Source organism: Maniola jurtina, chromosome 3, assembly GCF_905333055.1.
Source record: "Maniola jurtina chromosome 3, ilManJurt1.1, whole genome shotgun sequence".
In the NCBI taxonomy this organism is placed as follows: domain Eukaryota; kingdom Metazoa; phylum Arthropoda; class Insecta; order Lepidoptera; family Nymphalidae; genus Maniola; species Maniola jurtina.
In genome coordinates, this window is record NC_060031.1 from 6,144,861 (window position 1) to 6,172,709 (window position 27,849).

Here is a 27,849-nt window from a genome sequence, read left to right on the forward strand (position 1 = left end):
GCACACATGAAACTTTTAGCAATCGGCGATTTTACGACTGCATCAAAGCTACTTTTAACGATTACATCGTTTTTTTTTTTTTTTTTTTTTATAAAGAATATTAGCCATGTTAAATGACTAATATTCCCCTTTCCTCTCCAACTAAGCGTCAGGCTTGTGCTAGGAGAAGGTACGACAATAGTGCAACGGGCGGGGTTTGAACCGTCGACCTTTCGGTTTTCAGTCCACTCCTTTACCGGTTGAGCTATTGAGGCTATTGGTTTTAACGACTTACTAGCACACAATCGCGGTATAAAAATCTGCCGTTAGTGATTTCATCATTGTGACGCTAATTAGCCTGGAAACCTTAAGGTCACTTGTTGCATTTGTACGTTGTACCAAAGATCTTAAAGCCTCACTAAATTACTACGACTTGCATATGTTCAGAGTGAAATGTGGTCGCTATATAGCTGCCGATATTGTCAGCACTAGTTTTAAACTCAGGGTCTGTTTCCTAAACTTACAAAAATATGATTAAGTAACTATACCAACATTAAACATTAAACTTCTTTTTAGGCTGTCATAATTATTAGTATCAAAAGTGAGATAATTATTGTTATACAGGTTTATGGTCACCATAAAGTATCAGTGTTTACAAAAAAAAATTGACTTCAATACAAAAATATATTAATTTATTCCTGAATGATATACTAGAGTTAATGTAGTTCTATTGTAACTTTTTGGAGCCAGTGCCAATTTACTCTTCCTATTGTTTGTGACTCCACATTGGCACCTCATGGCACCGACTCCAAAAAACCTATAAAGAACCATGACAGCCTAAAAACAAGTTTAACGTTTTAATATTGGATAGTTAATCATATTTTGTAATTGTAGGTAAACGGCGAGCACTTGTTAAGTAGGAATTATATAGAATCAAAAAACGTCGGAAGGCCGGGAGGTCACGGGAGTAACAACATTTTGTCACGTAATCGGATTACAGAACTCTGAAGACGGCGCCTCTGTACATTTGGATGCTACTTTTTGTCATAACCAGCTTAGACGGACGACAATGTTCATTCAATTTGAAAGAATAAAGATTTTTAACGTTTGCAAAGTATATAGTTTGATGCCCGCGCCTTCACCCCCGTGGATTAAGGTTTTCAAAATCTGGTCAAGTGCGAGTGGGACTCGCATACGAAGGGTTCCGTACCATCGTACAAGATATTTTAATATTTTTGGGTGCAAGTTAATGACAACAGCGCCATCTATATGTGATTTAGTAAATTAATTTTATCGTCAGCACTGTGTTCGGATTTATTCCTTTACTTGTACTATAAGTCCCACCTACCTACCAAATATCGTGATTCTAGGTCAATAGGAAGTACCCTGTAGGTTTTCTTGACAGGCACGACGGATGGACGCACGGACGGACAGACAGGCAGACAGACAACAAAGTGATGCTACAAGGGTACCGTTTTTCCTTTTGAGGTACGTAACCCTAAAAATCACAAGGGAATTTTAAGTAGTATATTCGGACGGTGAGCAAGCCTATTTTGGTGCCCAATAGATGATACCTGCGATTGCGTTCACGGATAGTGTGAGGATTTATCATTTATTTATGTAACATATTTATTGTTTTACTTATAACTCATAAATATTCGTATAGTTTATAAATTATGTATTCTTATTATTTATAGTAAGTATTACAATATATAATGAATTACATATTTATTTATTTCAATATTATACATTAATGTATTTACTTGCACCATCTACCTCTAATATCTATAGATGTCCTTTACACCATTTTGGTTGCCTGCGGAAGAGATCGCTAGGTAGCGATAAGGCCGCCAAAAAAATTTGTAAATGCCTGTATATTTTTGTTTTGCTTTGTATTTTTCTGTATTAATTTTGTGGTATACAATTAAAAGTATATTCATTCATTCAATTTTTTTAATCCCGTGGGAAATCTTTCCGCGAGTGATATGTGCTAGTTTTTCGTAAATGAAAAATATGCGCTAAATAGTCATCAATCACATTTGAATTTTATTACTAGGTTATGGTTGTAAGCATGATTTACAGCAAGATGCAATTTGTATAGCCCGTTTACGAGAGTCTAGACTGCAATAGAGTTGTCGGACGGACTGACCGCGGCGTAGCATTTTGTTACACATAAGCGGATTAGCGAGTGTCGTCCGCCGGGTGTCGCCTTGTACGACGTCCGCATATAAATACATTTCCGCGGGATTTACGTACTTACTACGTTTTGTTTACAGCTAACTGCGAAAAAGAATTCTTCTATTTAGCTGCCACGTTAGGTAAATTATCACTAAAGGCCAGGTAGATCCGCGTGATTAGTTTAAGTAAGCCCGACTAGTTTGAACTCATCCAGGGTCCTTTTTAAAGAAATAATAAAAATCATAAAAAAAATCATATAATCTACGAACTAGAAACCTGTAACACGCGGACGACAGACAGACAGATAGACGGACACACAGCCAGACAGCAGAGTGACATTAATAGTGCTCCGTTTTTACCCTTTGGGTACGGAACCCTAAAAATCAAAAGAAAATATTAAAATTCACGTTAGGTTTTATAAAGAAAAATTGGCAGTCACTGGTGATTGCGGACAGAAGTGAAAACTTAAAACTATGAAATATAATATGTATACTTATGTTTTTTAATTTTCAAATGAATTGTAGTACGTACCTACTTACCTACCTGCCGAACTTAAAATTTTCTTGATTTGTAAATTAAAAACAAGTTTTACAATATCTATCAGCACTTTATGCTATTAACAATAGCATGTCGGTGACCTTGAAATTTATTTGAATTATTATTTGTTTTTCCATCCCGGAATCACCCAATGCACCTAAAGTTTTCGCTTCTATAAACATAATTAAGTAGGTAGGTATTGCTCTTGTGTAAATTTTATGGTGTTGATGTTTAAAAAGTTGAAACGTATGGTGGTTTGTATGCGTTACCTGAGAAAAATAGACCTGCCAGCGGATCCGCGGTGGTCGAAATTTTAGAATTTCAGTTAGAACTGCCATACATTTCGGGTCACCATCTGCATTTTGTAAATAGAAATCGAATTTTAAAAATTCTCGGGAACTGCGGTGTTCGGTTTCCAGGTCTTGTTTAGGTACCGGGTATAAAGGTAGACAAAGCAAAAGAACCATCCTACAAGCTTTCAACTGTTATCAAAATGTACGTATAGGAACATGTTCTTCTGTCAGACCATGGAACCATGGATTGACCGGACCACCTTCCGAGAAAACTTCCAAATTCCACTAAAATTGGTTCAGCGGTTAAGCCGCGAAAACGTAGCAGACAGACAGACCGACACACTTTCGCATTTATAATATTATATGGATTGTAATTTTTGTATTTTTAAAAGGGCAACTGCTGAGTTTCTTGCCAGCTCTTCTCAGTAGAATCTGTTTTCCGAACCGGTAGTAGAGTCTCGACATATCATAAGTGGCACAGACTGTGTCCTACATGAAATAAAGTAATTCATTTTATTTCAAATTTGAATGGATTCGACAGTAAAATTTAATTATTCGTAAGTCAATTCAATCAATCAAAATGTACGTATAGGAACATGTTCTTCTGTCAGACCATGGAACCATGGATTGACCGGACCACCTTCCGAGAAAACTTCCAAATTCCACTAAAATTGGTTCAGCGGTTGAGCCGCGAAAACGTAGCAGACAGACAGACAGACACACTTTCGCATTTATAATATTATATGGATTGTAATTTTTGTATTTTTAAAAGGGCAACTGCTGAGTTTCTTGCCAGCTCTTCTCAGTAGAATCTGTTTTCCGAACCGGTAGTAGAGTCTCGACATATCATAAGTGGCACAGACTGTGTCCTACATGAAATAAAGTAATTCATTTTATTTCAAATTTGAATGGATTCGACAGTAAAATTTAATTATTCGTAAGTCAATTCAATCGAAATAAACTCCGGAATAAGCAGATTAGAAAAGAAAATTAGAACGTTCATTGTACTCACTCAAATATAGACGTTACCATATGCATAAAGAAAATAAGGACGAAGGAAAACGGCGTGCCTAATTCGCAGACTCCCATTACACGCGCCAGTTGCCTTGCCTCAGGTTCACTGGGTAAAGCCCTTCCTGGATATCCCGCGATTACATCGATGGCTTCCTTCAAATTTCACCAAATTTTGGTTTTAATATAAAAACAGTTCAATCGTAACATGTAGATATTTAAAAATACATTAATAAAAAATAGTAATAAAGGTGATAAGTAAAAATATATCAAAAAGTGCAGTAAAATCTATAAACTGTTACAAAAAGTTGACTAACTAAATGACAAAATTAGACAAGGTAACTAAACGTGCTCTTATCAAATAATCATGCATAGCGTGACATCGACCGTTAGACGCTCTAAACTATGAAGCTCTGAGTAGCGCTAGTCTACGTGTGAAATATGCTTCCGGTGGTTCCCGGGAAAGATCTATTTATGCTTGATGTTCCGCACTGATTCTGTTCGTGTCAAGCTTGTGGTTCAGGGCACGAGCGGTACAATCTACAAAATATTTCTCTCCGGAATCACGACGGGCAGACTGTGTAATAATGGAGTGCCTCACTTACCAAACTTCGGAGGATGGCAACTAAGGTGCTCCACCACAAATACCGCTTGCGTAACCCTGGGAAAAATATTTTTCCGTGAATCTAACGTGTAAGTTATTCATATTACAGTGATTGGTTCTTATAATATAGGGCATTGTATGTCAATACTCCGTGAAACATTTGCTTACGGTGTGACTGATACCTTACAACTAACATGCTCTGTTCAGTTCTCTAGATATAAGTGAATATGGGGATTGTATATAATCTGAGGGTTTCAACTATAAGTGGGTTGTAATACAGTTCAGTGTCACGTTACTCAAAGAAAAACTGCATTGGATAAGTATCTACTTCAATGTAAAATTCAAAATAAATCACTAATGACCGCTAGTCGGTACCTACTAGAAAATAAACTCTATGACTCTAAAACACAGTTATTGGTTCTATGTATACCTACATGTTCTAACACACAGTTTTTGTTACTAGACAAAGTTATTTCAATAATACAAAGACTGAGAGATAAGTGAGGAAAATACGAATTACTCGATTATCTACTAAATACAAAATAAGTGAATTGAAATCGTTTGTATGTTATTACCATTATTAATATCTAAAGGAGGAGGTATGCTATTCTGAATACCTGAAAAAAATGTTATTCAAATTAATGTTAGTCTTATATTAGGCATTATTACTTATTACATTAACATAAAGTTTGAACATTTAAAAATGAAGCTGGATTTTTAAGTATCATTACTCCTTGGAATAAAAGAATAGGATGTTATCATATTCAGTGGCGGATAAAGACTTGGGAGGAGCGTTGTGCCTTGGACCTCGGGTCAAGGGACGTCCAAACGTTGAAAAGTCCTTTTATGAAATCCCAAATAATGTATGTTCAGTAAAAAAGATACAATATTAAAAAATCATTGAAATTTTGTAACTGTTAATTTATTATTAGTACCTAGTAGTGCTAATGGTGAATGATATCCTAGAGCTCAAGATGTTCGCGTGCTATTTTAGGGAGTCCACTGTTCGATCTAGGGTATGCACCTCTTACTTCTCAGAGTTATGTTAAATATGTGCTTAAATGATGTAGGAAAACATCGTGAAAAAACCTTCTGCCTGAGAGTTTTCCGATATGTTCTCAAAGGTGTGTGAATTCTGCCAATATGCTAATGCTGGAAGGAAACCTTGCTCAGTCGTTGACCGGCGATGGATCGAGATGATGGAATGACGATGACCTAGTCTACAATATATACATGGCTGTATACAAATGCTAGTAAAAAGCACATTGTCGCAAACAAATGCGCATTGTGGGACAACGCGGACGGGCGCGGTCTCCGGCGCTGGAGGTCGCTCATTGCGAGTCGCCAATTGAGATAATCGCCGCAGTGCACATGATTACTGACCCATTCACTGCAACTAGCTGTTGGCTCTCGATTTACTTATACGACCTATTATAAAATATGTACTGTTGACGTGCAAGTGAATGCCGTCAGGGCCTGAGCCACGATGTATTTCTGTGTATAAGCCTGGAATAAATGTATGGTGATGTCAAATCATGACGTTTTACTACCCTTTCCATTTAGTAGGTACTAAATGATAATCAGAAATGAGGAGATTCATAGGAGAACTGTCATAGATCAGTGGTTTACGAGGCTGAAGTGGCAATGGGTAGGGCACATAGTTTGAAAAACCAGTAGACATTGGATCCCAAGGTGCTGGAATAGCGACCTTATACCGGAAAGCGCAGCGTTGAAGGAGACCCCTCTGAGCCCTAAATGAAAGATTTCATGTTTAAAATCGTAATACCGGAGTTACATTTTAATCTGCCAACAATGTATGTAGATGTCACAAATCACAACAACACAACGTTTGCGCGTCCATGTTATAATTATGTCAATTTACGTGAGCTACTTCTTATAATGTTTTCAGGGTTTCTTTATTCCAACATGTCTTCTAAATGCCTGAAGAGATTTGAATGTACGAGTATATTGTTAGGACATCACACTAATATTATAAAGGCGAAAGTTTGTATGTGTGTGTGTGTGTGTGTGTGTGTGTGTGTGTGTGTGTGTGTGTGTTTGTTACTCCTTCACGCAAAAACTACTCGACGGATTTGGCTGAAATTTAGAATGAAGATAGATAATATCCTGGATTAGCACATAGGCTACTTTTTATCCCGGTAAATCAAAGAGTTCCCACGGGATTTCGAAAAACCTAAATCCACGCGGGCGAAGTCGCGGGCATCGGCTAGTGGGCTATAAATTTTTTGAAAAAAATCCTGACCTGACCACCTAAACACATGCAAATCATAATATGTGTACCTTATTAAATCGTATTTAAACCAGCACCAATTACACGGTGAAGTAATTAGGTAATACACGGGGGGATTAATAAAAAACGATAACATAATTATTATTACATTATCAATGTTACACATTAGCGAAATTTATGGTCAATTGCTTCTTAACTAATCCGGTATAATTTTATTATCGTACATACTGCAATAAAATTCAGTGTACCATTTAGTCGCGCTTTGGCTGATGATTTACAACATAAGTTTCGTCGTAACCGAGATTTACGGTATGTCGCACTGACGGCTATTTTTGACGCCGTTCGACTCTCTTCGCACTTTAAATATAGAATAACAATATGACGGATATTGTTAAGCCGGCACTTGGCAGCGTGCGACCGAAACAGAACACCAGAGTTACGAAGGCCTGAAGCGTGCCCACTGTCCAGGCCTCTTGTCTCCGAGCGCCGCAAGCTCAAATGTTTGACAAATGGATCATCACATGTCATGACTTACGTAAGAAGCAAGAACAGGAAATGCTGATTTGCTTTGAAAATTTGATACGGAGTGTGACAAATGTTAGGGATTAGTTATCTGTGATTTTCAACAAGCAAAAGAATCATTAAGATCTTTAGAACAGACTATTTTTTGTTTCTAAAATGAATTGAAGTACTTTTATCAAAACTAGCTTTATCTGCGACCTCAACCGCCGTACATATGTAATTTATAGCCTCTGTTACTTCTAAATAAAGTAGATTACTAATGATGAAAGTATTTATTGAAATCTGTTTCAGAGATTATCGATTACAAACAAACAAATCTTTCTTCTCTATAATGTTATAGTATATTGATTAGGTGCATATAAATACAGTTTTATGTTGAAAATAATATAAAGTAGGTAGGTACTATTATAATGTTTGGTTCAATTGACTAACTCATATTTCATTACATCAAAAGACGAAATGTTTCCATCAAAAGTAAGCTGATACATCACTAATTAACACTAATATTTTTCTCTTTACTTAGTTGATGCCTTTAAAATAAACATTGTCGTAGTCAACATTGAAAGTGTTGTTCATTTCGCTGGAACACTAATTGCGATCAACCGCAGTATTGTAAATACTAATAGCTGTAATAAATTAAGTTAATAAAATTTACAGAAGACGCGTGGCTGTTCATTAAATCTTCAAAGGATTAAGGGTGGCAGTTAATACTGTTTCGATAGCGCCTTGATCTCGCTTGCAAATTGCTGCTACTTACTTGTTTATTTATTTTTCGTTATTTGAGTAAGAAATTTGGTGGAGGTTCTTTCGTATCGTGTTCGGAGGTGCATTTATAGAGAGGCGCATGATTCTTGCAGCAGCTCTGTTGGAGTAAACATGCCTTGCTTGACAAAAACCTCTCAACAATGCTTCAAAGAGCCTTGCCTTGATGGTCGGTAAAAAGTCAGTTTGAGAAAAAAGCAGCGTTGCCAGAAGTATACCTACAAAATGTACGAAATTCGTACTTTTGGGTCATGTTCATATTATCCTCGGTCTTATTTTCATACCTTTTTCAACAAATCACTTTTGCCACAAATCATCTGGCAATGCTGTATTGAAGCACTATACGTATTTTGATTTATTTAAGACAAAATGTGTAATCACCACGCTCATCACCACGCTCGTAAAACATAGACTCAGACGCCGAACAAGTTTACACGTGTCTCTTATAGTGCGGTTTCTGTCGTTTGTAGTTCGTAAACAATTAGGCCACGAAGGTGAATTACTACAACTGGCAATTTGATAATTTACGTGTGCATGTCTTTGACAAACAAACTAAAACCTCGTAAGAGATTCAGTCTCTATCCAAACACACAAGTGCTCTAAGGAAAAACAAACTAACGGAAAATATAGGTCAAAGCGCTCGTAGGTAACTACATAGCTCATAGCATTGCTTGTATTATTAGAGTAAATTTTTTATGAGACGGTCTCAAGCACACTATTATACCGGTACGCGCCTCTCCCTCCTCAATTTTATCGAGAACCATTTTATAAAAGTTTAAGCATTTATCCAGGAGGGTTTCCTGGCCGTTTTTCCGGCCTATCCGTCAGAATTTTGTCGGAATATTTGTCGGTTAAAGAGAATTCGGCGTCCATTTTCGGTTCCAGCTTTTGTTTTTCCCTTCACTCTATATTGCTTCCACGAAGTAACTTTCAACTTTTGCCACCAAATTTTTTTTCGCTAATTCAATTCAGAATGTGTAAAAAGCTAGCGCGAGCTCTGTTTGTATACTTTAATTTTTTTTAAATCGTGGAGGATTCTGTCTTCATTTTATCAGGTCAAGTAAAGTCAGAAAATTTTCGGTGTTCAAATATTCCAGAGTTTAAACGTTTATCAGATTTAATAGAAAGTAATAATCGTAAATGTACAAATTCAAAGGAATATTCTGCTCGTATCTAATACGATATTTAAATGAGAGTCATAAATATTCCCAAATTTTGTTACTTCCTTCGCCTCAATTTCGCGGAACATATAAATTTTTCATGAATTATTCTCAGGTAGTCGACTAATTCATATACCTAACTAATAAATGGTGACTGTGGAACATAATAATTATATACCTATCATTAATAAGCATCACCTAAGCCCCATACGATTGGCGAGGATTGGCACTGAAACGCTCAGTAGAAATGTCAGCGCAGAGTGAATGGACTCAACTTTAGCTTGTTTATTCTTGCATACGTCCGCATGCATGTGCCAACAAAGCAAAGATCACAATTTTTAAACAACAAAGCTAACGAGCGACGATGCAACGAGTTTTCACGCAGAATATTGAGATAGGTAAGTAGGTAGATAACTCTGAATTCTGAAAGATTACAACTTTTGTCGACCTTACCTAGTTACGTTATCTTAGTTTATCGTTTATAAACGTGAGTTTAACCGTCTTATCTAACTAAGACCTATTAAGTATAAAAAAATAAAGTTTGTAAGTAGGTGTAGAAGGTATTCTCCGAAACCACTCATCGAATTTAAAAATTCTTCTAGACAGCTACATTATCCCGTTAAGTACTATGAATTATCATCACGCGAACGAAGTACTTACCTAAGTATTTACAAGTTAGCGACTATCCGAGTCTATCACTCAGATAGACGTTAACTTATGATCTTTCATTGAAACAAATAATATGATAAGTATGAATTGTATAACAGGGTTCAATAACGTAGCTAATGATGATATGACCGAGTATCAGAGTCTAAGTGGATTAGTGCATCGGGCTATCGGCGAGGCAGGGACAGTGCGGTGCGTGCACGCTGCTCAAAGGTCATCTGTGCATCTACTGGCTAGCCGTCATTCACGCGCGACAGAAATAGGCAGTTGCCTATTGCATAGCGCGATCGTAAATAAGCGACATATCACTCGATAAAGAATTTCTAAGATGGACACTCTTATGTCGAACGAACACGAAGAAAATTCGAATTTAATCCCAGTCAATATATAATAACTATTATGATTGATAAGTCACGAATATCACTTGCTTTAATTGTGAAAGAAAACATCGTGAATATTCTGTAAATCTGCTGAAAAGAAAGGACTGATTAGCAGACAAAAGTCAAGCTTTCAGTTTAATCTATATTTTTTAAAGTTATTTAGTAATTTTGAAATACCTAAATAAAATATTCTTCCACCAATCGATGTTCTAACTTAGCTTCTCGTAACTCGGCCTTCTCCCGCGCTCGTGCGAGAACCTCAGCGTCAGACACCTTAGAGTCTAAACGTTTAGCTTATAAATAGCATTTTTTTTAATAAAATAGCGAGCAAAAAGCAGGCAGGTCACTTGATGTTGAGTGATTACCGCCACCCATGAACATTTATAGCACCAGAGGTAGGTACCGCCGATGCGTTGCCGGTCTTTTAGGAGTAAGCTGGTCCGCCCCTTGCACCCCACGTTGTAATCTAGTGGGAACACCGCGCAAGTATCCCAGCGATAGTCCACATCTCACAGACGTCGATATTTTTTTGCAAGTTCTCCACTAGGGCCTTACCTACAACCAAATAAATCTAATGCCTACAGATTCACGGAACGGTACATGAAAGTCAACGAACAGTTCAATATATCAACAGTAATAATAGAAACCAAGACAGCTCGAAAATTATGCATAGAATTGTTCTAAAACTAAATGCACTGTCCTACATAAATCAAAGTACGAGCACTTGTCAATTAGAGCGTATATAATCATTTAAAACACAAAAAGCGCGCGCTAATAGTTTTACGATGCTAATTTATGTCAGGCACGGATTCAGCAAACGTGTTTATTCCACTATGCTCGTGATCTTATCATATTAAAGACACGTGTTTTGGCTACGTCCCAAGTGCTATCTCTTAAATCAAGAGCCCTGTTAAAAATGCTCACCTTTCAACCTTCTCTTTAGCGTATTTCTTTTAACAACATAATGATTCCTTTCGGGACACTTTATGAGAGTACTTATTAAGAGAAGTTTTCCTAACGCACTCTCCATATAAACGTCATAGTTTGGACTATAAAATTTTGTAGGTACGTTTTAGAAACAAATATATCCGTGTCTGGGATAAGCCAGATTTCCGTAAAGATGTGTAGTGTCAAAGTTAGTAGGCTCAATTTTTTTTATAAAAATGTTTAAGTGTAGCTTTTAAGTAATCTGGCAAACTATTGATACAGATACCTACCTAGTTTCTAAAACGTGTCTACGAAATTTTATTGCGTGTGGTTAAAATTTAAATTAGAACCGAACTACGTTTGTTTGAAGTCCGCTACGAATGAACTCTTCTGAAGTAAATCGCACACGACCGCAAGACTCGCAGATGTAATGAGCTGCCGGAACCGCAAGTCGCCAGACGCACTGTTATACACTCCCCTATATTATATATTTCTTATATAAAGAGGAGCATATTACTCCTATGCACAGTTCACGACAGTTAGGGAACTAGTAACAAAACATCGAGGCTTCCACGTCACTGGCAGGCGTCAAATATTCCTAACGTCCGCGTCGATTCAGGAAGTTCCCTCACTCAAGTTCACTCTGTCTTAAGGTGGTCCCTCTATTGCAGCGGGGGGACAGGCTGGAAATAATTAGTTCTATCTGTCCGCTCGTCGGTAGTAGGGGGACAGATCGAACTATTTATTCCTATCTGTCCCCTTGAGGGGACAGAGCAGGGGGCCAAACTGGAAGAACTCCTCTTACGCACTTCTCCATACAAGCGTATTTCGCCTATTATTCTATTATTTGCTATTCTAGAACTCAACTAAGCCACATATCGATTTATCCATTATTTATGCTCTAAAATTAAATCAAATCATATTTATTTTGAAAGTTATGACCCTTGAAAAATCTCCATTCTTAGGCAAATTTTGAGGCAACTTAGATTTAGTTTGTGTAATAAAATGTTTTCTTTTGGGAAAAATAGGCGTAATTCCAAACGTCGATTTGAATTCTCCCTTTGCCGTTTTTGACTAAGAAATCTTGTATCTCAAGCAAAATTCATTCATCCGGCCTCTCTCGCGGTGAGGTGCGGTTAGAGGGAAAGGATGACACGCACAGATAACGTCATTTCCTTCATCTGTGAAAACGTCACTATACCTACCAACGAATTGTCGCTACCGTGAACGGGGCTCTTAAGTCTGAGGAAAGTCAAATAATGATCTATAGATCTCAGCCTTATTGCTGACGTCACACTATCGATTCCTGTTCAAAAATACTAAGATTAATTTACTCTAGCATCTCTAACGGCTCTTGCGCTGCAACGTCTCGTTGTTGGTATGCGGTCACGAATTCACATACCTACTAAATGACGTTCTTTGAACATGTAGAAAGCTTGTGTATTATTTAAACTTTAAATACTAAGGTAAAGTGCTTTCCTTCAATTAACTGAAGCTGTTCTTGGTGTGGAAACTTTTAGATTTGCCATTTAATTGAAATAAAACTTTCTTTGACCAGACCACACTTTACAAAACGCTTTTTTAACCCCCGACCCAAAAGAGGGGTGTTATAAGTTTTTAACCCCCGATCCAAAAAGGGGTTTGTTATAAGTTTGACGTATGTATCTGTGTATCTGTCTGTGGCATCGTAGCTCCTAAACGAATGAACTGACTTTAATTTAGTTTTTTTTGTTTGAAAGGTGGCTTGATCGAGAGTGTTCTTAGAATCGAAGAAAATCGGTTCAGCCGTTTGAAAGCTATCAGCTCTTTTCTAGTTTTCTTATAGAGGTTTTTGTGTTAGGGGTTTTTTAAATTTTGAGTTATTTATATAGGAGTACTTACTATAGTTGTGAAAGAAACCCCATATTTTGCACGGTTTTATAAAGGATCATGCATTTTTACTTATTTTAAACTTTAGGGGTATTATTTGTGTAAATATTGGTGGACTAAAATATCATGAGGAAACCTGCATCCCTGAGAGATCTCCATAATGTTCTCTGTAAGATGTGGGAAGTGGGAAATGGCCAATCCTCACTTGGCCAGTGTGGTGGATTATGACCTAAGCCATTCTACTTCTGAGAGGAGACCGGTACCACCCGGTACTCAGTATTGATGATCCGGCGATGTATTGACATGATGTGAAAGTTTTAAAATATGATGGCCAAGAATTATTTAGATTACCCAATTAAAAAGAGCAATAAGAATCGGTATATGCTCACAATTTTTTTTTTTATTATTTTTGAGCCTTTTTATAAAAATCAAAGGTATTAATCTAAGGATTAGACACCGAGGCCGAAATTTGGTCGGAAAGAACTTACTTGTACCTACCTAAGTAATACTTGCTTATTGTATCCAAGCAAAACTACTTTTACCTGATTAACAATTTGAGCCGTAACGTACCTATGTTCCTAACAGATAACTACTCGAGTAGAACAATACATCAAGTTTGTTTATTTCTTATAAGTAATTCGCCATTAGCCAGAAGTGAATCTGAAGGAGAGACATTAATTGTGATAAATGTGGCATGGCATCCATTACTGCTATTTATTGACTATTGACATGTAGGTATACCTACAGGACTAGAGGGTGTTCGCGGCTTTGTTTGTCTAACGAAACTGGGTGGTCTGTGAAAGTTCAATCTTACCAAAATTATACGATATATTATGTGAAAATTTGGATGTTTGTTACACCACAATGACTGAACCGATTTAGTCAAGGAATGAATATAATATAATATATAATATAATAGCTTAAACCCTGAATTACCAACATAGGCTATTTTTTATCCCGGGAAATTTCTAAGAGATTTTTAATAATTTAAATCCACGTGGACGAAGTCGCGGGCATCATCTAGTGAAAATTAATTTCACTTTCCATTAGGTATAAATTAAAGGGCTGAATTTTTGCAAATAATTAAATAATTTCAATAATAATAAAATAACTATCATGATAAAATTACCAGAACCTATAAGCAATGCATACTTGCTAGGTTTTATTTAAAAATCCCTAGTAAACTTTTTAACTGAATAAAATAAACTAACAATAAATTCATACTTAGTAGATAGAGATGGATCGGTTTCACATCCGGTAAGACGAAATTTGGCTACACCTGCCGAATTTCGTCAGAAATTCCTTTCATATTGAGCAAAGTGAACAGATAATATAATTTTAAGAAAAATAAGCCATTCACATAATATGAATGTGTTATTTTCGTCAGCCTCTGTATAGTAAAATCTACACTTTCGATCTTTTACGCGCACTTATTTTTGTGTAACGATGTAAAATATTAATTTTAAAGAAGTAAACAAACTCACGCGTCGCAGTTGATACGCAATAACAACTACCTAAATTGGTACCTATTGAAAAAACCGGCCAAGTGCGAGTCAGACTCGCGCACCGAGGGTTTCGTACTCGGGTATTTTTTTTCGATATTTTGCACGATAAATCAAGAACTATATATTATGTATAAAAATAAATAAAAATATGTTTTAGAATATAACAGGTAAAGCCCTTTCATATTGGTACCTACTTGGTATAGTTATCTTACTTTGAAAATTGAAAATACTAATTTATTTATGAGCACATTTTAATATATATTTTTTTGATGTACCTAACCACAAATTCACGGTTTTTCAAATCTCCAGCTCAACGGGAAGTACCGTATAGGTTTTCTTTACAGACACGATAGACGGACGGACGGACGGACAGACATACAACGAAATGATCTTAAAAGGGTTTCTTTTTTCCTTTTGAGGCACGGAACCCTAAAAACGAGAGGCCTTGGAAGGGATAGTACGAGCACTTTATCTCAACTACGTCGTGTTCAAAGTGTGAAGCACAATAAATAAACGTAAATTATTTACGAAGTGGAGTTAAAGTTCAGTTTACTTTAGGTTTAACACATTTGGCTTGAAACAAAAGACACGCATTTCTCAGTACTGAAAATGTATTATGTAGGTACGTTTGGCCCTAGCAGCACTGTTAATACCTACTATAATGCATTTTGTGGTATGTGGTCAGCTAAAGTAGGATAAAATCCTGAAAGCTTCAAATCGAACTTCGAACTTCCGAAAGTTAACACTGGGCGTGTATCTAAACTTCAAGCTCGTGTAAATCTCAGGTACCTACTAAAAATAAGTGAATTCCTATTCAATCTATACTTACTAATAAATAAAATTGGAGTGTCTGTCTGTAATTTCGAAATAACTACCGCATATTAAGGTTATATGGTTATTTGAACGATACTATAACTGAATCACACGTTTTTAAAATTTTTGTCTGTCTGTCTGTCTGTCTGTCTGTCTGTTTGAAAAGGCTAATCTTGGGAACGGCTGAACCGATTTTGACGGGATTTTCACAGACAAGTAGAGAATTGACCAGGGAGTAACATAGGCTACTTTTTTAACCGACCTTCAAAAAGGGAGTTGTGTTTTTCTACCTATGTACACCGGAATCTCCGAGATTTCTGAACCGATTTACGTTATCTTTTTTGATCGATAGAGGAACTTTGCGACATTGTTTCATAAAAAATTTGGAGTCCAACTCCTCAATCCTGATGCTGCAGGGGATCTGACCAATCCACGCGGGCGAAGCTGCGGGCATTGTGAATACTTACGTACAAAAAATGAGATAACGAAACCAGCGACCCTTAAAAAAACGTGACAGCGGAGTTATGTAAAACCTTTGTAATCAAATCACGATGTTGTCTCATCCAAACTGAATGACATACCTATTTACAGCTACACTGGTAGGTACCTACTCCAGTCGTTTGGCAATTTTACCTGGAAAATTTTCAGGGAGTTTTGAAACTTGGTGATTTTATAATAGAACCCTCGGTGCGCGAGTCTCTCACACTTGGCCGGATTTTATTCCAATATGATGGCACAAGGGGCAAAGATACAAGATGGTAAAGGGAAAATTTATGTGTAATCTTTACGTGAGTGAGCTCTTTTTTTAGGGATCCGTACCTCAAAAGGAAAAACGGAACTGTCTGTCTGTCTGTCCGTCCGTCCGTCCGTCGTGTCTGTCAAAAAACTTATAGGGTACTTCCCGTTGACCTAGAATCATGAAATTTGGCAGGTAGGTAGGTATTATATAGCACGAGTACAGGAATAAATCTGAAAACCGCGAATTTGTGGTTACATCATTAAAAAAAAATTAAAATGTGTTTCAATTTTCAAAGTAAGATAACTACTTATACCAAGTGGGGTACCGTAAGAAAGGGCTTTACCTGTACATTCTAAAACAGATTTTTATTTATTTTTATGTATTTTTGATTTATCGTGCAAAATGTTGGAAAAAATACCCAAGCACGGAACCCTCAGTGCGCGAGTCTGACTCACACTTGGCCGGTTTTTTTTGAGAATAAAGATTTCTATAAACCGAAATTCAGAAGGAGCACGTCAAAATCTGTATCAATCTAAATTAAAACCCCCGGAAAACTTACCAAATTTCCCCCATTTTTGGGTACCAAATGTCTGTACTAGAATCTGCAACTACTAAAACAAAATACTTGTAAACAGTGCGCTTCGACCGTATAATCACTATCCATACTATGAATGCGAAAGTGTGTTTGTTTGTTGATTTGTTGGTATTTCCTTTGATCACTAATCGCGTCGCAATGAAGCAACGGATCGACAAGATTCTTTGCATGGATACAGTTAAAGACCTGGAGAGTGGCATAGGCTATTTTTTATCCCGGAAAATCAAAGAGTTCCTACGGGATTTCAAAATCCACGCGGACGAAGTTGCGGGCATCAGCTAGTAAAACATAAATATGTACCTAATCGAAATCAAGGTTACGTAATACGTACTCCTTCACGGGTCAAAATAAATCTTAAATTCTGTTCAGCAATTTGTGAACTTCTAAATATTTGCAATAAATAGATTAGTCCTCAAGCTCAGAGTAGTAAATCTCTCAACATCGTCAATTGGCAAGGATTAACGCTGCATTACTGCATATTGTGATGCATATTCCGATGAAATGAACGAAGGCCGAAGTAATAAACTGCTAACATTATACGGGACGGTCAGCATTATATTTACATATTAAAACAAAGTGCAACATATGCGTTTTAATGATCTTATTCGGACAAGCGTTTTCCACGTATTTGAACAATTTCCGTTTATAATTTCCGTTTTCTTTTCTAAGAAATATTAAGTATGGTCATGTGTATAATTTCCCGCCCAGAATATTTTACGCGAATATTGTGAAATGCAAATCAGAAATAAAGTAAATAATAATATAACTTCGATTTAAATAAGAATCTTTTAGCTTTTACTATACAAACAACTGATAAAAAATTCTCAATTTCGTTATCAAATCAACTTAACTTTGTTATAGTGTTAAAATCGGTAAAATCGCTTACAAGCTGACACACATTTCCGAAATGCTATTATTCACGATCAAGTTACAGCATTGGCGAAAAAAAGAGTTAATTAATACCTACTTACCATATTGGATTTCATTTCATTTCATTTAAGGATAATTTTCCTACGATATGTTGTCATATTTTGGTTGGTACTTTTTACAAAAACCTTACGACTGGAAAAAACTTAGAAATCGGTAAACTTTCCATACTAGATATATTGTTATAAATGCGAAAGTTTGTTTATCTGCCCGGCTGCTTTTTATCCCGAAAAATCAAAGATTACTATTGGATTATTACATCCACACGGACGACGTCGCGGGCATCATCTAGTGTCTCATAAATCAAAAATATCTGACAAATGTATGTCTGCACAGCAAAAAGATAACAAATGATACATTGCATTGCATCTACCGTGGGTATCTACGTAGGTACGTTGTGATTGTTATCAAGCTACAGTTTGCATTAACAGAACGCATCCTATCATAACAGACGATACTCATAAAAACGAGTTTCTGTATTGCCGAGATAATTACTTTCGCCTGCATCGAATTCAATAAAGTTTTTAATTAATATTACGAGACACATGAACGGCCTGATGATTATTACGATTATCATTAATAAAGCTTAATCCTTATAAAATATCTACACTGATTCATATCCTATCATGTAGATACTACGACTAACTAATATGATAATACATTTTCAGAAATCAAGGCCGTAGCCAGAAATTAATTTCGGGGAAGGGAGAGGGGTTATCAGAGCCTTTATTGGATTTTTTTAGGTCCAGCTTTACAGAGTTCCTGGCTGTTTCCTGACTGGTAAAATTGTACATTTGAAAGTCTCTCTCTGAAAGTAAGATAAACGGAACGTACCTAAGAGCAGCGAGCGCGATTTTTTTTTTGTTTTAGTACAGAAAAAATCCATCCCTCCAGCACGCCCTCCAGCACGATGGACTGACGATATAAAGCGGCTGGCAGGAAGTGGCTGGATGAGGAAGGCTGAGGACCGGGTGTGGTGGCGCTCTATAGGGAAGGCTATGCCCAACAGTGGACGTCCACAGGCTGATGATGATGATGATGACAGAAAAAATGAATTTCTAAAGAAAAAAGAAGTGAGAGCACTCATCAATGTTTTCAATCTTCTCAATATACGAACTGCAGAAAGCAACGATTGAAAGTTTAGTTTATACAAGACACAAGCAGACAAGTAGGTAACATTTCAGGTAATTGGCACCTTCAAAAGGAGAGTGACTAGGCAATAGTGCGAGCCGATGGATTAGAAGTAAATACTGATAAAGATGTGACTATAAATAAAAATATATCGTTTAAAGTACAAATAGACGCAAAAAACATAAAATATCTTTATCTCGAAATATAAATCAAAAACAACGAGATATCAGTTAGACTGCTTCAGAATCAAGGCCACTGAATTATAGAAACGATCTCGATTCATAAATAAAATATAGAGGGACCAGTTAACAAAAATATTTGGTTAAGATAAAGTCGGAATAATATTTTTAGATGAGAATAAAACAATGCGAAGCGGATCTGTTAAATCCTTATGAAAAAAAGAAAGTTTTTACGTATGTTTGTTTGTTGTTAAATGAACGTTATTATTTGTCAGAATTTTGGCTCATAAATCTCGTAATCTTACATCTTTATTATTTAGTGACTGTGCTAGCGAGGCGCTGTAGGAGTCAATAAAGCCTGCATGTTTAGCATCCATAAACTATGACTGAACAAAACGGGACTTGCGTTTCGATCAAAATATTCTTGGTCTGCTGAATATTTTGTGATTCTATTAAGCCAGCTGCGACCCAATAGATATTTACAAAATCAATGAGTGCAGATTGGATTCAGGAGCAAGAACGTTATTGCCTATGAAGTGACGCAGAAAGTAAGACGAGAATATTATAGTTAGCCTGCACAGTTTCATAATCTACTGTGATTCAGGCATTTAAATGTTTTACGAACATATATCGCGTGTCGTGAACTCGGTGAGAGTTTGATTGACTGTATTTCAGGCACGGTCTACTCTGATGATGACTTATTAGAAAAAATTATTGCCAAAAGTGGGTATATCCATAAATCCGAAGAACTTTACCTGTTGAAAGTAGCAACCAAAGATGTTACTTATACAAAAAAGATTAGAGATTTGTATATTTGTAACAAAACAAAAGCAATCAAGAATTTGTTAATGTATTAAGTAACACAATAATGAGTCAAATGAGGAAATAAATAAACCTATCGAAGATAACAATATTGTGGTTAAAAACGAGGAAAAAAATCCTTATCGTAGTTCCAATTTTTACACAATAGTTACAGACGTTGTTCAAAACATTGATCGGCTGGCGGCTATTCCAATTTTATATGGATCGACTATTTACTTATTTGCTTATCTCTACAAGAAATAGAACTAATTAGTAGAAGTGATTAATATTTTTAACAATTTGCACAGCACAACACAACGCTCTCAAATAATAAATATTTTAGTCAAAGTCAAAGATTTATTACAAAGTACTTACGCGAAAGTACAGATAATATATATATGAATATGTTAATGTTATAGAATAAAATTGTAGTAGTCCACGTAAAATAGCATCAACATGTTATCTAATAATAAAATAATATCTGTATATGAATAAGTTCCATGAGTAAGGCTCCATTCTTATTTAACCTAACCCAGATGGGGTTTCATTTACTATCCTGCTATCTGTATTATTTTAAATATATAATAGTCAAGCATTTTTCTATCAAGATGTATGCGATCTTTCACCTCTGTGCCTCGGAGAGCTCGTAAAGCCGTCGCTCCTACGATTGCTCTCTCCGGTCATGCCAGATTGTCCTTTCATCGGGCTATGAGAGTGAGGGAATAAAGAGTAGGTACACTGTGTTTGCGCGCACACTTGCGCACATAAGTATCACCCGCGCAGTGGTCAAAATTCGGTTGGGAGGACTATTATTTTAATAGCTACAATTAACGATAAGTCAGGTCAGTCCTAATTCCATCCATCTACTTTCACGCTGTCACAGTTCGCGACACTGTCGCTGTCGAATCCGCGGACAAAAGATTTTAGCTTTCAAATTTCTCTACGTTATCAATTGGTTCGTTAAACTAGAACTAATATCAAAATAGAATGACAAATATGACAGTGTGTGGTCGACAGAATCCGTCCCCAAAACACAGTCGCGTTAACCAAATAGATTGGTTATACGTCCATGGGTACGGCATATAAATCACGATACCTAATAAATTACCAGTGAATGCTTGATATTCACATAAAGTACCTATTCACATACAGTGTACCTACTTGTACCATTATCGCTATTATCATTACTAAGTATTATACCTACCTAAGTATGTCTGCTTGAAAGCGCTAGACCTAAGTATGAATAAGTTGTTATTCGCGACCACAGATCTTCGTAGTGCTCGACGGATTTTATAATTTAAGTTTTAGCAAAGAGATTTTTATACTGACACTTGCCTCTCCTTCCTCTCTGTCCTCTATATCTCTCCTCTCTGACTCTATTTACTCGTGACTCTTAGCAATGGGGAGGCCCATTGCTAAGGGTCACGACCCCTTTTCATAGTGGTTCATTTGGTGAGATACGGTGATTTTCCAAGATATTTCAGTATACAACTCAACTTAGTGTAAGTACTATTTAGGTGTGCGTTGCGCCTAATTAGGGTTAGGTGCAATTGCGATAGAATAACTACCTACCTATTCAGGCTAGGTGGTAATAACTTATCTGTCTTTTATACCGACACTGGCCTGATTTTCTCAAGGAGTGCAGTAGGTTGGCAGTAGGTAATAATTAGACAAAGCTTATGTACTCAAGTTAGTAGGTATAGTAATAAGTAGATACTTGACGATAAATAAATAATACGGCGATTTTATTGCAGGTCGTTGCTAATTGCATAATATGCAGCAGACATAAATGTAGCTAAGACTAGGCGCAAACGGGCCACTCGTCACAATTACACCGATGCGGTGACCTGAAGCAAAACCTCCCCGATACTACGCTCTTGGTGTTTGGTATAGCGTTAATTATATCCTCCTGGGCTCCCAGATAGACGGCTGTATGTGCTTATAAGGTTAATTATAGTGTCGTTTAGCAACCATTTAATCAACATAAGCTGATCATTAACTCTGTGAATGTTAAGGATGCTCTTTTGAATATCTTCAGATATTATTCCCGATAGGTAAGGTGTACATTAGCTTGTAACCCTGCCCGATGTTACGACACTTGTTGCCTATCTAACGCGTCCATTGCAAAGCTAAGTGCACATGCCACCTTTAGGGCACGTCAGCCAGTAATTCTCTATAGCGTCCAGGTAATAAGCCAATGTGGTGACTGTCAAGTAGGTGGTAAATCAGAACTTTAATACTAGCATCTTTGGCCGCGCCCGTACCTTACGCGGTAGCCCTTACCCACCTATCGCAGGTTTAGGGCGCTGTACCCGCGCGTCGTTATGGGCGACGCCCTATGCGTTATAATACCATTTATTCCTTTTATGTCTTCCCATAGTAAAGTTGATTTGGCAAAGTTGTACAGGTATAGAGCAACTGACGTCTTATCTTAACGACCCCAAGGAGTACTGTACTGTGCCGTCAGAGCCTTGTTTGTTGTCCACAAGCAGGTGAGGTTGACTTAGCCAACATGATGTTTGCGACCCATTACACCTTTACCTTACTTTCATCTGTAGGTACCTATCTACATCTCATATTCTCCTACTTCGTTTCAGAGAGCACGGCAGTGCCCCCGCCAAGACGAGCCACATATTCATAGTTGCAATAAGAGAAGAGTGCAGTGGCATGAGTTGGCGTTTTATATGGACACCAACTACACGTGTACTCTTGCTATAAAATACAAGTTAAATCCGCAGCTTGGCGCTGACGTGTGGTTATGGCAACTGGCCCGTTTGCGCGTACCCTTGAATAGAATAGATAATAATGTACCTAGGTACGATTACGTATTATCCCACAGTGCGTGTAGACCGATAGTTATAAGCTGGCCGATCCAATTTGTTTACTTCAAAGCAGTATTTGTTTGTCTGTCAGTTAATGTAGGTAAATATCTAATATCTACCCACTTGAATTGAAAATCGTTTGAGTGTTCATATACCTACTTATACTCACATATCTTTTTCAGTTGTACTTAGACCGCTTTTTAAGATAGACAAAAATGCTGTTCTATCATACCTAACTTTATTTAGACTTTATACAGTGTTTAACCAACTGTTAACGTTGAAAGAAGTTAGTACATAATAATGAAAGATGAAACAATTCATTTTCCCCACCTTTTTCCTCTTTTTGAGACAAAGGTTGCCTAAGCTGTAACAGAACCCAAATAAAGAAAATTATTTATCAACGCACAAGGCGCACAAGCTATAAAATATTTTCATAAATATACCAGGCACATAGGTACCTATACCTAAGTACCAGGAGAAATATTGCCGAGTTAATTAAAATAATAATGTAAGTACTTGGCTATCTCTTTATCCCATCATACATTTTCAGCCTGTATGCATATACTTAGATACAATATGCACTGCAGAATAATTTCCTATTTATTTCTATTAGTTCGCATTATGTGTCAGATGTAATTAACATTGTACATTATTTATGAGCGCTGAGAATCATCAATCAACAACAATAATAATTAATAATAACTATTAGTAGGTATACGTCACGTTGGAAAAAAAGCTACACAGAATAATAGGTTTATGCATATTTATGACTCTTCCGCGTTTCTAGAATTGAAACGAGAGTATCTAGTAGGTACCTAGTATTACTTGAGAACAAACGTTGCAGTAAAACTAAAAAAATCCTAGTTTCAACTTTTAGTTGTCGCTTCACGCCGACGTCAATTAGCATGTCGTTTGAAGATTTGCTGCTCTCTTTCTTTGGAATTCCAAAAGGGAGGATGACAAAAGTTTATGAATGTGAATTATTCTCTACGGCACTAGTTTTAAAGTTGAGTATCTGTGACAGTGGGCACGACATGTGACATTTCACGGATGCGACAGCAGCGGCTCGGCAACGTGAAGTCGTGTGCACGACATATGACTTATGAGTAATGACAACAACGCAGCCGCGTGTGTGACGAACACACATGTGCGTTTAGAAGTTTAGATGTATGGATTGAAAGTTACGTAAGTCTGGAGAAATTGTAGGAATTATTTGTTAGCTTAAGTAAGCACGTAACTACCTAATTGGCAGTACATAGGGATCTCTACATAGTGTAAAACAGAGTGGCTTCCCGCCGTCTGCGCCTTTGTACGCTTAAGATCTTTTAAACTACGCAACGGATTTTGGTACATATATAGATAGAGTAATCGTCGAAGAAAGAATAAAATAAACGAAGGTATATTTTATACGTAAGTATACGTATAGTTTAATACTATTTTGTGTTAATTCGTTGAAATATGACTATAATTCTTCAACATGTCGGAAGAAATCAAACCGACTGAAGGCTTTCATCTAAAATGCTGTCTTATTCTTATGAAATATAACAAAAAATGTATGATATAATTGTATTCTTCTTACTTATTAGGACAACATCAAAAAATATATTTATTTATTTCTATATTAACTTGTATCTAGTATATTTTCTTCATTATTATTATCTTAGGAGTAGGACCCACTATGAGTGGGCCCCAATTTCGTCCATCTCCTTTAACTTCAAGCTAACACAACTTAAATAAACTTAGAAACTTTGAACTAAACACAACAGTTATTTAACACATTCGCCAACTCACCCTAGTTCATTGAAAAGGTGGGGACCAAAATTCTCTCATCTCAGTAAGACCAGAGTGAACAAGTAGGTAGGTACCTAAGACTTTTTGGATCTAAGTACGTGTTTAGGTTTACCTTGGACGAATAAATACTCGTTCCTACATGGTTCCTATGTATATTATTCTGTGCCTATAGGTATATATTACTATGTAGGTAGGTTAGGTATGTATTGTGTACGCGTTTGTTTACGCGGCGTTTAACCATGACGTGGTTAGCCTTTTAATTCTTATATTTCTCTACAAAGGATATTTAAAATAATCTCACCACATCAAACACGAAAAATTCGTCATTCCTAACAAAATGTTCATGATAAATCATGGTTGTTTGTAAGTGGTAGCCACATTGTGTGGTTTGACATGTCTTTAGGATTGTATAAGATAGATAGGTAGGCACGTAAGAATTCTTTGAAATACAACGTGCAACGTAGTTAAGCTTACAATATTGTGTTATTTTAGTTAGGCGCCAATTAAAGGAATACTTAATGCGTACCTAATACCTAATAGTTTAGTTAAAAAAACCCGACTGTTTTTTAACTAAACAATTAGGTCGGACTCAAACACAAAGGGTTCCGTACCATCATACAAAATATTATAAGTACTATGTACCTACATACTTACCTACTGTTTCAATTGTTTTAATTTGCATTCAGCCATTTTGAAATTCTCGTTATTCGTTGTTATAACGGCAATAGAGTTTCTGTGACATTTCAACTCTCCCTATCGCGGTTCATGGGATACAGCCCGCTGACAGACAGACGGACGGACGGATAGACAGATGGACAGGGAGGCTAGCGCATAGTCACTTTTGGGTTCGAAACCCTAAAAAGTATGTAGAGTTGCTATTTTACGTTAATCTAACAAACTAAAAGCAGTTGACCCGATTATAGACTGAAAAGTTAAAATTGTCTGTAGGTAAGTATGTAGAAACTAGAAACATCTACTCTCTACTACATACATAGTAAGTATACACCACGTAAAAGACGTGAAACTTCTTCGGGTTATTTCAAACAACTTCGAGGCGCAAAGAGTAGGAGGATCTTGTTGATGTCACTTTCCTTCCATGTTTCAGCATTTACTGTTTTATTTTCACAACAAAAACCGCCATTTGATTTTACCTTAGGTATATTTAAGTACCTACTTTTCCCTGTCTCGCCTAAAAATTAAAAAAAAAAATTAATAACCAGTCTTGTAACCAGTATCATTATACCTCTATGCCAGTATCAGACTAATTTTGACCGCTTCATAGAACACAAATTTTTTTTGGAGTGATGGATCCATCTGGTAAAAGCCGTTGTTAAAGTGGCACTCACTAACTATAATTATTTTTCTTAATTTCAGCCTGTAGCGCATTCCTACCTATTATATTCGACCATTATGGACATTTTTTTGTGAGTTTACTTTTGAGTTAACTCAAGTACGGCATACAAAACGGTGTTGCACGAAATAAAATTTTACAGGAGAAAAAACTGAATTAAAGCTTTACCTAATGTAACTATAACGGTTTGATCAAAAACACGAATTTTGGACTCAATTTTAGCAGTTTTTGGGCCGTTTTGTTTGGTAATGATTTCAAGTTTGTCTTCTATGATCGAAATCCAGAACTTTGGACTCAATTTTAGTACAATAGGCCTTATGCTTGGAAATGAGTTCATGTATTGAGCGGGCCAAAAACGTTCGGATTCAGAAGAGAAACAAGTATTTTGATCACAAGTGTACCTGTGTACACCGTCTTGTTGGCCAGCTCCTTAATTATACTCGTCAAGTATAAAACGATTAAGTGTCTCATAAACTAGTCAAAGGAAATTGAGTAACAAAGCAGTTGGAGTCGTTGGAGAGGCAATGCGCGAACGCGGTCCGCGCAAACAATCGCCGTAGTAATAACCGTAACGAGTTCAGCCTGATCCCGTTCCCACCTGTATTGTGTCGCGTCCAGCCGACCACGCAACGACCTAAAGCTCACTTTACAACTAATTCTCAAAAGAAATTCATTTTCCATTCAATGCATTTCAAGTGCTGCGACTATCTACCATTTTTAAGGTTCCGTAACCGAAGGGTGCGAACGGGACCATTTTACGAAGTACGAACCTCTTCTGTCTGTCAGTCTAATACTAACTCTAATAGGTAGACCATTGGAATTTTCACCGAATACGCGTTACTATGGACTTTAAGCACAGCAAATAAGAAAAATTAAAAAAAAAACCATCTTTTATGGTAAATGTTCCTACCTACCGATCACAACGTAGAGTTCCTTTAAAAAGTACATATTTTTTTAAATCATTTTCATAATTATAATAGCTGTAAAAATAATGTGTTAGCGCACGCATTAAGGACTCGCATTTACCACGCTCGCCGGCGTGCATTTTAGCAATGTTTATTTCTGTAATGTTAAAGTCGGACAGTTAAATCTTCGAGTCGGTGTCAATGATATGCCAGGCGCGAAGTGAGCCAGATAATAGAGCTCTACCTTTTGTCTACAAACTACCTCGGTGTGAAACGGCTTACGCTCGCAACGCAACAGAAATAATGAGTTTCTCCTTTATACACAAAGTTATAACTAACCTTGCCCCGTTTAGCAGAAAACGGTTTCAGATAACGAAAAGAAGATATGAAAATAGTACGTTTTCTATTGGCAATCGTTGTCTGGGAAGATTTAAAACTAAAGTAGAGCAATCAATCCCACTTGGAACGGGTACAGCTTATAGGCACACCCCAACACTCCACACAAGCGAACTAATTTAATTATCAATTACTACTAACGGAACACCGGCCTGTCCGCACACGATTTATGTGTGTGTGTGTGTGTGTGTAACCGCGGTAGAGCTGAGGTCTGAGCTGAGAGCCCAGACAAGGACAACGCCATACGTATCCAACATGAGTTCTTCTCGCTCGCGTGACAAGATGAGATATTTTCCGAAAATCTATTTTATTTACACTACCTACCACCTCAATAACAATTTGAGCTTGCGTAGAGTAGGGATGTTATGGATATATAATTTCGGATCCGGATATGGATATGGATATTGGTAAAAAATAATATCGGTTTCGGTTACGGTTATGGATATTAAATTATTTCGGATTATCCGATAGTTTCGGTTACGGATATTAATTTTTTAAGGAACTGTAAAATGTGAACTGATGAAGGTGTCGCATTCCAGCGGAGTGCACAGTTAATTCGTACGAGTGTAGTATTTATTTAGACTCCGCCCTATCCGAAACTATCCAAAATTTTTATTACGGATTCAGTTACAGTTACGGATATTTTTTTATTTCGGATATCCGATAGTTTCGGTTACGGATATGGATATCCATAACAACACTAGCGTAGAGTAAGTATTTTGTGCTTCAAGATTTCAGGCATGTGACATTTTACT

General features: G+C 36.7%; 2 protein-coding genes and 1 long non-coding RNA gene across 8 annotated transcripts in view; all 3 read right to left on the minus strand.

Moving 5' to 3' along the window:
- The window catches only part of LOC123880913 (RNA-binding protein Musashi homolog Rbp6), a 656,888-nt gene that overhangs the window by 624,128 nt on the left and 4,911 nt on the right, over nt 1-27,849 (minus strand). The window lies entirely within an intron of this gene.
- The window catches only part of LOC123880912, a 124,561-nt gene that overhangs the window by 73,758 nt on the left and 22,954 nt on the right, over nt 1-27,849 (minus strand). For both annotated transcript variants that reach the window (XR_006799367.1, XM_045929317.1), the window contains exon 10: nt 4,604-4,659. Coding sequence is in view for 1 of the 2 variants with exons in the window: in XM_045929317.1 (XP_045785273.1) it covers nt 4,604-4,659 (56 nt within the window). In the remaining variant the exon portion in view is untranslated. The remainder of the gene's footprint in view (nt 1-4,603; nt 4,660-27,849) is intronic.
- LOC123880919 lies at nt 15,106-27,370 on the minus strand. The gene is made up of 3 exons (XR_006799371.1): nt 27,185-27,370; nt 26,820-26,823; nt 15,106-15,116 (listed from the first exon to the last, which is right to left on the minus strand). It is a non-coding gene; the product is annotated as an uncharacterized LOC123880919 (long non-coding RNA).